The sequence below is a fragment of the Euleptes europaea genome, chromosome 8 (assembly GCF_029931775.1).
Source record: "Euleptes europaea isolate rEulEur1 chromosome 8, rEulEur1.hap1, whole genome shotgun sequence".
In the NCBI taxonomy this organism is placed as follows: domain Eukaryota; kingdom Metazoa; phylum Chordata; class Lepidosauria; order Squamata; family Sphaerodactylidae; genus Euleptes; species Euleptes europaea.
Window position 1 is genome coordinate 11,625,456 of NC_079319.1, and position 12,421 is coordinate 11,637,876.

The window sequence follows — 12,421 nt, forward strand, 5'->3', positions numbered from 1 at the left end:
TGCCATCAGCTTATTTTGGCTGATTATATAATGGAAGGCAGTTTGAATGTGTTCCGTTTGTGGATTTATCATATTTTGGTATCTGGTGCAAAGTGCAATGTGTTTATGACTTTTAAAAAACACAAACAGCTAAGCACCACGAATGTGTAAAACACAACCCCGAAAACTTGAACACACATGGAAAAAAATACAACACAATTGCTGTAGTTTTGTGGGCAGCGATACTAATGCAAATTCAGTCAGCTGCTATGACAACTGGTATGAATGGCAGCCACTTTAAAATAATCTGTTTATAAGACGGTATGCCAAGAGGTCTATTGTCTGTTGTAAGTCACCTTCCTTCTTCTATTGCAGTCTTACTGTCTGAATCCTTCATGATATAATACAGGTAAATTCTCTGAATTTAAGATGCTATTACTTGTCTATTTTTTTCTAACATATGATCACCTGAAGCTGCCTTATACTGAGTCAGACCCTTGGTCCATCAAAGTTGGTATTGTCTACTCAGACAGGCAGCGGCTCTCCAGGGTCTCAGGCAGAGGTCTTTCACATCATCTATCTGCCTAGTCCCTTTAACTGGAGATGCTGGGGACTGAACCTGGGACCTTCTGCACGCCAGGCAGATGCTCCACTACTGAGCCACAGCCCCTCCCCACAAAGTGTGGATTTTCAAATTTCTGTTTTTTTGTTTGGTTAAACTAGTTATAGCCTGCCTTATCAAAACCACGTGGGTCTTTGAGACAGCTTGCAGCAATTAAACCATACCACAAAATCTAGAATTAATAAAATCCAGTCAATAAAATTCGGAGACCCATAATTCCAGTTAGAGTCTAATGTCATATTAAGTCGCAAGCGCACGAAGTCTCTGCTGAAATCTTCCAGCAGTGTGAGAAGAGATGGGTGGAATGAAACATCTTTGGACAGATGTGACTGGCATAGTTCGGTGGTGGGTGGGGTCATCTCCCTACCCAGCGAATCGTTAGATTAAGGATTTCATTATGTTCACTGAAAATCCAGTAAGCCTTTAATTTTACCTCTAATTATGGGGTAGAAAGTTGACCCAGAAAGCAAATTTTTAAATAAGCCCATTTAAGTCAGTGTCCTTAATATTTTACCATGTGTTGTTCCTGGATAATGCAAATGTCAGGCAGAGAGAACTCTGCTGAAAACTCTGGAATCTGTCGCAGCGTTAAATAACGTGCTGGAAATGCTGTGGTGTGCACAGAGTGTGGTTGTTTGTTATCAGGGCCTTCTGAGACACACAGTTTTCCTGCTAAACCTGCAAGGTAGCTGAGGTATGACACTGACATCATCCTTTACTGGCATAAAATCACCACACATACAGTTTATTTATGTATTTATTTTTCAATTTATAACCCGCCCTCCCCATTCAAAGCCAGGCTCAGGGCGGGTAACATCACTTAAAATATAGCAAAGAGTTAACAGCAAAATTAATGATAATTCTAAAATCAAACAATAAAACCCCAATTAAAAGCCTTAAAAATCCAGATGGTGCCTAAGTTAACCCATAATGCCCGGACTAAGCAGCAGGTCCCCCCACCCCCTGTTAACAAAAATAACGTACAAATGAGGGTGGGGGGAGTAGGGAAGCCAGCAAAAGATGATACCCGCGGCTGCCCTCAACTGTAGACCTGGCGGAAAAGCTTCTGTCTTGCAGGTCCTGCGGAACTCTTTAAGGTCCCACAGGGCCCTGATGTTACCAGACAGTTGCATGTTAAAAGACACTTACATGAGATAGTGTTGTGAGTTAATACGTCCACTTGTTTAACTAATTTGCGACGTGTATAGCAATTTTAAACAATTGTGCCACCTTCTCCAAAACGCCCTGGTGGATGGCCTGCACTGACAAATGAGCAGGTAGAGTGTGACTTTGTCAGTTCTCCTGGACCTGCTAACCGTGGTATCCTTCTGGACCACCTTTCAGGGTCGGAACTGAGAGGAGCTGTTTTGCGGTGTTTTCGGCCCTACCTTGCAAGTAGGTTTCAGAGTGTGCTCCTTGGCCTGTGGGGTACAGCAAGGTTCCGCCTTGTTCCCCTCATGCTTTCTAACATCTATATAAAGCCTCTGGGTGAGGTCTTCTGGGGATTTTGGCCGAGTTGCCACCAGTATGCAGGTGACATTCGGTTCCGTCTTGTGCTTCCAGCAGATCCCAGGGAGGCGGGGGAAACCCCGAACAGGTGCCTGGAGGGAGTGCTGGGGGTGGATGAGGGATCACAAGCTGAAACTTAATCCTGGCAAAGGGCGGGGAAATTGCTGATGGAGCCCCTGCGAATTTGAGCTCCATCAAACCGAAGCGGGGAGAGGTTATATAAAAACTATTAAAGTGAAGAAATGTATAGATATGTGGTCACAGCAGCCAGAGCGGCACTAGCAGCAAAATGGAAACCGAATGAAGGTCCCAGTGTAGAAAAATGGAAGAATAAATTGGCCGAATATGCTGTGATGACAAAACGAACTAAATCTAGTAAATAAAAGACCCAGAGAAGAATTTTTTTTGGGATGCTTTATTATGCTTATGTGAGAACAGCATAAGCTATGAGGAGTCGGATATGGATAATATTAAAAATGTGTTATTAAAATGTATTTTTGTTTAAGCTCAACAGAAACATAGAAATAGAACAGATGTATTATACTCTACTATGTTAGAGATTGAACTGGGACGTAAGGTATATTCACACCCAGGGTAGATATATAATGTTTTATTGTTATTATTTATATAATTGGGCAGGCAATATAAGATTTGATGCATTATTGTAATCCCCCTGCCCCCTTTTTATGTTTACCTATTTATTCTTCTGGAAAAATAAAACTTATTTCTAAAAAAAACCCATCCCTCTTAAAGTGAAATCAATAGGGGATGGGATTTGGGAATAAACCTCTCTGCCCCACGACCGAAGTTTTGAAATACCAGTTTGTTGAGCAGTGAGCAATGTGGGAATCTGGTGGAGAAATGAATAGCTTATAAGCAATGTTGGAGAAGTTTAAGTTGTATGGCTTTCTTAGCAGCTCTCTGAAGGAAGTTCCATTCTATGGGAGAATCCTTTTTCATTTGCAGGAAGTTGGGGGATAATACTTCAGTTTTGAAGAACTTAGCACAGGTACCTGAAACTGTCCAGATAACTCCTTCTTTGCTTTCTTCTACTTGTGGCTGCTTAAACAGGCCGTCTTTTCTCTCCTTGTTTCCGCAGGTGTCTTAACATGGGGAACCTTCTTAAAGTTTTGACGTGCACAGACCTTGAGCAGGGACCAAACTTTTTCCTTGATTTTGAAAGTAAGGACTTGTATCTTGAATGCATGTGTGTTTTCTCTCATCCATCACTTTTCATGATATGCTAACGGCACATCTCTTTACACAGCTGAGCTGTAGTCTCAGGAGAGCCATACTGGCAACTTAAGCCGCTTTACAGGTAACCTTGGCTTGCTGCCGCCTCCTTGCTTCCTGCGTAAACGGTTTCCAGGCAGACTGTGTGGAGAGCGGCACTAGCATCCATTGTAAAGGGGGCTTGGAGACTGAACTACACAAAATACTGAGCCATGAATGAGGCCCCCTAAGTTTTTTTTTTTTAAAGGTACATGTCCTCTTTCGTTTCAGGTGGGAGTTGGAAAGAGAAACTTACTCCTTGTGTCGTTTTCCTGTCTCGAAATGGCCCCGTAAAGCTGCTGTGTCAGCCACTGGGGCAAACTTCCATGTCCTGATCAGGACTTCTAACACGACCCATATAACTACGCAGGGACATTGCAGGGAAAGATTAAGCTCCCCTTCCCACGCCCCAAGAACAACTACTCTGAAAAACAATTTGGGAACTCGTACATGGCGGCGTCTTGTGTTGTCTTCCTGCAGTTGTCTTCAACAATGACAATACATAAAGGTGCGGTTTGGAGCTGTGAAGGAGACATGATAGAGGTGTATACAATTATGCAGAGTATGGAGAGAGTGGACAGGGAGAAGCTTTTCTCCCTCTCTCATAATGCTAGAACACGGGGTCATCTGCTGAAGCTGGAAGGTGAGAGATTCAAAACAGATCAAAGGAAGTATTTATTCACACAACACATATTTAAATTGTGGAACTCCCTGCCCCAGGATGTGGTAATGGCTGCCAATCTGGAAAGCTTTAAAAGTGGAGTGGACATGTTCCCAGAGGAGAGGGCCACCTATGGCTACTAGTAAAAATGAATACTAGTCATGATGCATATCTGTTCTCTCCATTATCAGAAGAGCATGCCTATTTTATTAGGTGCTGTGGAAGACAGGCAGGATAATGCTGCTGCAGTCGTCTTGTTTGGGGGCTTCCTAGAGGCCCCTGGTTGGCCACTGTGTAAACAGATTGCTGGGCTTGATGGGCCTTCATCTGATCCAGCATGGCCTTTCATATGTTCTTTTGAAGGAGACATCAGAGACTCGCTTGATCTTAGTTTCAGATCCGGATTGAAGGGCTCAGAAATCTCCATTCTTCCTCGTATCTGATGAAGGGAGCTTTGACGAAAGCTGATACCCTGGGAACCATGCTGGTTTTCAAGGTGCTCCTGGACTCGAATCCTGCTCCTCCCTGGAGCTTCTGATTCTCCTTCATTTGAAACAGGAGTGAATCTGCTGAGAATCCATCACTGACTCCTCCCTTTAGAAAAGGACTCTGTTCCATAGTAGTCAATATAACAGTTTCAGAAGGTTTGTTAAAACAAGCATGTGAACTCCAGATGTTCGGCCAGGGCTGCAGATGTCATTACCACAACAGCTGGTGTGCCAAAGCAGACTGGAACAGCTTCAGAAAAATCTCACCTGGCTAGCCTAAGGGTTAAAGACATGAGAACTTTTATCCAGCTGGATGCTTTTGCTTTCTTATTCTATCAGAGGCACCAGAGAAGCCAAAAAGGTCTCTTCAACCAAGATTGATCTGCTCTGGGTGCAGAAATGCAGTATGGCCTATTTGAATTAATTCTTAGGAGAAAATGAGGCTCCATGCTGTAGTGGTTAGGAGCGGCGGACTATTCTATTCTGGAGAACCCGGGTTTGATTCCTCATTCCTCCACGTGAGCGGCGGACTCTGATCTAGAGAACTGGGTTCGATTCCCCACTCCTCCACATGAAGCCAGCTGGGTGACCTTGGGCCAGTCACAATTCTCTCCGAACTCTCAGCCCCACCTACCTCGCAAGGTGTCTGTTGTGGAGAGGGGGAAGGGAAGGTGATTGTAAGCCACTTTGAGACTCCTGAAGGTAGACAAAAAGCAGGGTATAAAAACCAACTCTTCCTCTTCTGCCTCATATGGAGTGACACCAGTGGTCTGTTTAACCCAGTACTGTCTCCTGTTTGGCAGTAACTCTCCATCTACCTGAGATCTTTTTTACTGTAGGATGACAGGCATTGATCCTGGATATTGTGTTTGCGAAGTAGGTGCTTTTTTTTTTTTGGCCCTTCTGCCTCATTTATTTAATGTTCCATGACAGTTGGATTGAAAACATAGGGGCATATTGAAGGCTACATGCAAGGGTTAAAAAAAAAGTTGAATCCAACCTGCTTTTTCTTCTAATTCCCCTTCTCACTGTAGCCTCCATCCCACATTGGTTTTGTCCATGCAGGTCCCTCGTGGGAAATACTGCTCAGCCATGCTGGCTTCTGCACTATTTCCAGGCATCATTCCTATACCCAATCTGCGCAGCCTTTAAGGACAGAAAGATTGTGTTTAAGAAAAAAAAAAGAGTAATATCCAGTTCCGCGGTTACTACATTGTGCACCTGGTGTTAGTTTCTGCACTTGTGCCGTAAAGTAAAAGACAAAGTCTGAATGGGTTTCTCAGGTTAATTTTATTCCATATAAAGATTATGTACTACTTCAGATGAGTTCAGCAAATGAGCATCACCTCTTTAAAACAAACAAACAAACAAACAAAAAACCCTCAGTGATAGAAATATACCGCAGCTTAACTACTACTTGTGACTGCTGTAACAAAAACAGAGAGCTGCTCTCGGGTGGTGTGCTTGTTGGCTTGGTCCTCAATCCATGGAGCACACAAACGGAACACATCTTACTACAGGTACTAGTTTACACATGGCCATATTCATGGAGTAAGGAGCACCTCTGCCTAACTTTGTAAAGCAAGAATCTTCTCTGTTACTGTACCCGACTTTTCACGGTACGGATTGTGAAATGCAGCATCCCTCTTCAGACGACATGACATGGGCTAAAGTCAGTATGCGTAATAGAGGGGGTGCAAGGCGCAAGGCCCGTGACTGTGGACTTCCAAAAAAGCAGTGCTCTTGATCATGGGAACAGAGCCTACACGTGAATGTGCTGTGCTCACGAGCTGCCCCTTGTGTATATAGGCATCGGAGGGGCAATTTTGCCAGTGTGGTACAGTGGTTAAGAGCGGTGGTTTGAAGTGGTGGACTCTAATCTGGAGAACCAGGTTTGATTCCCCACTCCTCCATGTGAGCGGAGGAGGCTGATCTGGTGAACTAGATTTGTTTCCCCACTCCTACACATGAAGCCAGTTGGGTGACCTTGGGCCAGTCACACACTCTCAGCCCCACCTACCTCACAGGGTGTCTGCTGTGGGGAGGGGAAGGGAAGGGGATTGTAAGCCAGTTTGATTCTTCCTTAAGTGGTAGAGAAAGTTGGCATTTAAAAACCAACTCTTCTTTTTCTTCTTCTTCTCCTTCTCTGTCACGGCTCGTGTCGTTAAGGGGTCTACACTCTTAGAATGTATCACTAAGAAGTGAAGTTATCTTATTCAGCGAGACCTCACAGACAGGAGTCAATGATAATTCCTACTACTGTAGGCTTTCTATTGAAGTGTGCCAGAAAATTTATAAGCAATGGACTTCCTTTAAATAACATTTATTTCACATAAAATATATATATGCATGTGAATATTTACACACTCTCAAAACATGTCATAAAATACATTATGATATATGCAAGCAGTTTCAAACAATCTTTATAAGCAATTTCTATGTTTCATAATATTTCTCTCTATGAGAGTTTAAACCTTTCAACTTGTATCTCTATTTCATTTAGTATACCACAGTTACAGAATCTTGTAAAAACATGGTTAGTGTATAATCATTACAGAATTCCTATCAAAACATGATTAATATAATGGGAGGGAAGATATAATTAGTAAAAACATCTTAAAATCATTCCAGGTATCATAGCAATATTTCAGGACAAAAGACATGCTTTTATCTTGCCATGTCATCTGTAAATCATCTTAACTTCATGGGAACTGAATTTATGTTCACGATATTTATATGTTTCAATATGTGTTATCTTTACCCAATGCTGTGTGTAGAGGATAGAATTCCATAAGCTTCGTATTTAATCTATTCCATGTTTATGGACTTCTGATCATTGTTGAGATCAGGAATGCTACATACATGCTGAAAGTATGTGTGTATTTTCACAGTCAGCAATGCAGACCTTATGTGTTATGTATAATTCATTATGTGTAAGCTTAAGGCTGTATTAATGTTCTATGGAAGACTCAGTTATTCTCTGGCTTTGCCAATTTCAGAGAATATGTTTACTTGGTTAAGAGTCTCCATAAATAAGCCTAATAGGTTCTGTATATGTTTTATGTAAGCACTGCATTATATGTGCCTTGTGCATTACCACAGAAAACAGAGATCTTCCTTTCTTTTCAGGAATATCTCTGACCTCTTACCCTGAGAAAGTTCTGAAGCCCTTCTATTATTTAGAAAAGACTTCTGAACAGATCCAGGGAATTATCTATATAGGATCTATATAGGATATACAATCCTCATGCCTGCCAGCATTTGGAAAGCCAGAACAGGATCAGACAGATCTTCTTTGAGGTTCCATTAATCCTTGCTAGGATCAATTGAGGCTCAATATACCAAATATGATGAAGACCCAATACACTTAGACTCCCATCTCCAAGAGTGCTAGGAGTTCTAAGGTCTCCATCTTTGTCATGGAGCAGCCTGACAGCATTTCACTTCAGATTCTAGCCTTTATGAGAACTAGAATTGCTGAACTGAATTCCCTTTCAAAAGGGATTTCTAGCTTTAGGCAAGAAGACTGTAAATCTGTTCCATTGTTTGCAAGAGATGGTAAGAGAGTGAGGCCTGACAACCAGAGTTGTCCTCCGTCAATCTTGTTAGGTTTTACATCTTTCAAGATATAGAGAGCAAGGCCAGGCAGCTGAAGCTGTCCTCCAGTTACTCTCTGCCTTCTGGCAGTTTGGTTCTGGCTTTTATTCTCTCAGACCAGCTGTCACCTGAGCTGAGAGACCAGAAGCTTCTGCCCTGGTGTCAGATAGGGCTTCTGGCAGCTCCGTTCCCAAACAAGATGGTTTCCCCGCGAACAAGATGGAGTTCTTCGTGCACTCCTCCCCGCCCCCGTTTTGCACACGAGCTCCGGCCAGGGATTTACAATTGTATTGGGTCCCGCCCGTGTAAATCTCCGATCTAATATCGGGTCCCGCGCACAAAGCCGAGAGCTCGGCCATCTCCTCCACTGATTGCTCATAATTGTTTCTGTTTCAGTTTTACGTAAGTCGTTACCGGCAGGAAACGACTACATTGTCTCTTTGTTCCTGTAACCCTATTGTATCAGCCCTATATATGTATCCTCTCTCCCCCAGTCTTGTATTCCAGCCTTGTTTGTCTCCTTACTGAAATCACTACTTTCGGAATAAATCTTTGAATCGCTGCTCTGCCTGGATTTGAGTTCTATTGCCTGAAACGCCGTGCATTTGCTGAAGCCTGACTCCTGGGTTGCTACTCTAATACCTATATCCCTTCAATTGGCCACACATGGTGGTGTGCCATTGTCACTTGGTCTGTGAAGAAAGCATTACCATGTTCTTGGCATTGAGTCATAAAGTTCACAAGTGCAAGGTTACCATCTGTTATACTGTTTGAAGACTAGGTCTGAATCATTGGATTAGCATTATTGGTAGCACTATTCCCTCCTCGCACGGCAGCTATCAGAGGGGCTAAACTCCCAGGCAGAAATGACCTTCTTGTTAGTGTCAAGAAGAGGCGAAGCACCTCGGATAAGTGATGCTGATATTCTTCCAGACACAACCATCAAGCGGGCAACATTGCATATCATAACCTTGTAGTCTTGTAGTTTATTTATCTCAGAATACTGAGAATAGTCTTAGCCAGCAACTCAATAACATCATGATCTTTGGTTCTTGTAGGTTATCCGGGCTGTGTAACCGTGGTCTTGGTATTTTCTTTCCTGACGTTTCGCCAGCAGCTGTGGCAGGCATCTTCAGAGGAGTAACGCTGAAGGACAGTGTCTCTCAGTGTCAAGTGTGTAGGAAGAGTAATATATAGTCAGAAAGGGGTTCCATATTAACATACCACACCCTCATTAGCACATTATCTTGATACTTACAGGACAATGGTTAGCTCATTACCTTTGTTACTTTTTGCAGGACAATGACTCAGCTCAAACCCAACCCCTTTCTGACTATATATTACTCTTCCTACACACTTGACACTGAGAGACACTGTCCTTCAGCGTTACTCCTCTGAAGATGCCTGCCACAGCTGCTGGCGAAACGTCAGGAAAGAAAATACCAAGACCACGGTTACACAGCCCGGATAACCTACAAGAACCAATGAACTCTGACCGTGAAAGCCTTTGACAATGTCATGACCTTTATTCTACTTTATTTACTACATCAACAATTCTGTTCAGAGAAATAAGTCTCTATAAACCTTTTTGTAAACCTTTACTTTTATGCTTTACTCATGAGATTCATAGGGAAACCACAGGTACAGGCTCCCTATCACTCAGGCCGGCAACATCTCCTCCTCCTCCTCTTCCTCCTCCTCTTCCTTCTCCTCTTCCTTCTCCTCCTCCTCCATGCCAGTGCGCATAATGTCATTGCTGGAGGGCTAGTGACATGCTTATTATTATTGGCAGTGGCAAATTAATTGGTAGAGTTATAATCTAGTTGTATATATTCAGAGTGTGTGGCGATTTCATCTGTCAGTTGCAAGTATGGTGCTGTGCAAAAATCTTAGGCTTGTAGACTAATCTTAGGTTTTGTAGAGTAACAGTGGAGTGCACAGGTATATAAAGCACCCCAGTAAGGAGCGTGTTAATGGTGTGTAAATTTGAAACAGAGGTTAACTGCCAAAATGACGCTGTTTGCTCTTCTGTTGTTTAGATGCTCAGCCTACAGAATCAGAAAAAGAGATTTATAATCAGGTAAATGTAGTGTTAAAGGATGCAGAAGGAATCCTGGAAGACTTGCAGTCCTACAGAGGAGCTGGCCACGAAATACGAGAGGTAAAGCATTATGGGAACTGGGGTGGGTTTTTTTTTTTTAAGCCGATTTTGGATGATTCTGCACGATGCATCTCACTGATGCTTGTGATTTTTTGTACTGATCAGTAAAAGTCAGCTTTTGGCCACAGGCACTATAACTTTTAAATAACGAATTAGTTCCAGTCAAACAGCATATTCAGTGTCCATTCCTTATTGGCTTGTTGTCTCAGCAGCCCTGTGAAGAAGGTCACTGGTTTTCTGTGCGATCAGTTAGCATCGTATCTGTTTCTTGTTTATTGCGCATCATCCACACGTTCCCCCTCAGAGTTGCACCTTTCCCTCGAGATATTGCACTTTCTTAACATTCAGATATCTGTATAGGCCCCTAAATCCCACTGTTGCATGGAATATATGAGCAATTTGGGGGAGGATGGCAGGAGAAATCAGTCGGTGGAAGAGCATGTGCCAGCGTGGTATAGTGGTTAAGAGTGGTGGTTTGGAGCGGTGGACTCTGATCTGGAGAACCAGGTTTGATTCCCCACTCCTCCATATGAGCGGTGAAGGCTAATCTGGTGAACTGGATTTGTTTCCCCCCTCCTACACAAGAAGCCAGCTGGGTGACCTTGGGCTAGTCACAGTTCTGTTAAGAGCTCTCTCTAACCCCCACCTACCTCATAAGGTATCAGTTGTGGGGAGGGGAAGGGAAGGTGATTGTAAGCCCGTTTGAGTCTCCCTTAAGTGGTAGAGAAAGTCGGCATATAAAAACCAACTCCTCTTCTTAATTCATTTACTGACTTACTTCATCGATACCCAAAGCAGCTTACAACGTTTTCCCCCTTCTCTATTTTGTCCTCACAGCAACCCTGTGAGGTGCATTGGCTGAGAGGGCGAGTCTAGCCCAAGGTCACCCTGCAAGCTTCCACAGCCTAGTAGGGGATTGGAACCCAGGTCCTAGTCTGGCACTCTAACCCAGGCCTTGACAAGTTGTCTTTGGCTATAGGAGCCAGCCCAAAAATTTAGGTGCCAGGCTCTTAACTGTATTTTCTAATGATTGCTACCTCAAAACCCACTGCTGATCACTTTATGAGAGACTGGAAAAGACAATCGTGCTAGGAAAAGTTGAAGGCAGCAGAAAAAGAGGAAAACCCAACAAGAGATGGATTGACTCTATAAAGGAAGCCACGGCCCTCAATTTGTAAGACCTGAGGAAGGCTGTTAAAGATAGGACATTTTGGAGGACGATTCATAGGGTCGCCATGAGTCGGAAAGCGACTTGACGGCACTTGACACACACACAAGCAGAATTTTATTCAAGCTAAAATATGATAAAATGTGTTGTAGTATATAAATGAATGTGGTGATAACCCTGCCTGTCATCATCATCATAATCAAATCTCTGCTCAAAATAGGAGTCCCCACAATGAAATTTTTAAGCTTTGGGGAGACCTGGCAGCTGGGCTTTGTCGAGCCCTGCTGTAGCCACTACGCCACGCTGCCCATCATGCAAAAGGTCCCAAGTTCAATCATGCTGCCCTGAGCCAGGTGGACCAGTGGTCTGAATCCATATCAGGAGTCTTTGCCATCCTTCCAGCCCTATTGGTTAGCATTGCCAGTCCCCTTCCTCCGCCACTGTTTCTCCCCACAGGAACTACTGAGGTGGGCAAATGGGGGGTTGTTCAATGAAGGCCTGGTGTAGGCACCCCTCTCTCTTCCTGACCTCCTCCAGGTCCACTACCTTAGCCTTCAGGGATGTACAAACAGTGTCTCTATTTTGTGTCCTGACGGTTCGGCCATCCCGTACTAGGCGTGTCTAGAATGAAGGCTGCATCCTGCATTTTGAAGCGACGTCCTCACATGTGTTCAATTTTGCAGGCAATACAGCATCCCAGCGATGAGCGGCTCCAGGAGAAAGCGTGGGGCGCCGTGGTTCCTCTAGTGGGCAAACTAAAGAAATTCTATGAATTTTCTCAAAGATTAGGTATGTATTAGTAGCAGCCAGTGAGTTGAGCTTCTCCGTAATATTACGGGACATATGATGTGAAGAATCAGAAGGAGATTGAGACTGGGAAGGGCAGCCATGAAGGAGCTAGAAAAGATTCTTAAGTGTAAGGATGTGTCACTGGCAACCAAGATCAAGTTAAGTCAACCATCGT

General features: G+C 43.5%; 1 protein-coding gene across 2 annotated transcripts in view; it reads left to right on the plus strand.

Moving 5' to 3' along the window:
* Window positions 1–12,421, plus strand: part of CYRIB (CYFIP related Rac1 interactor B) — a 92,809-nt gene that overhangs the window by 65,903 nt on the left and 14,485 nt on the right. For both annotated transcript variants that reach the window (XM_056854508.1, XM_056854507.1), the window contains 3 exons: window positions 3,210–3,292; window positions 10,168–10,289; window positions 12,141–12,246. In XM_056854508.1, coding sequence (XP_056710486.1) covers window positions 3,220–3,292; window positions 10,168–10,289; window positions 12,141–12,246 — 301 coding nt within the window. In that variant the 5' untranslated portion in view covers window positions 3,210–3,219. The remainder of the gene's footprint in view (window positions 1–3,209; window positions 3,293–10,167; window positions 10,290–12,140; window positions 12,247–12,421) is intronic.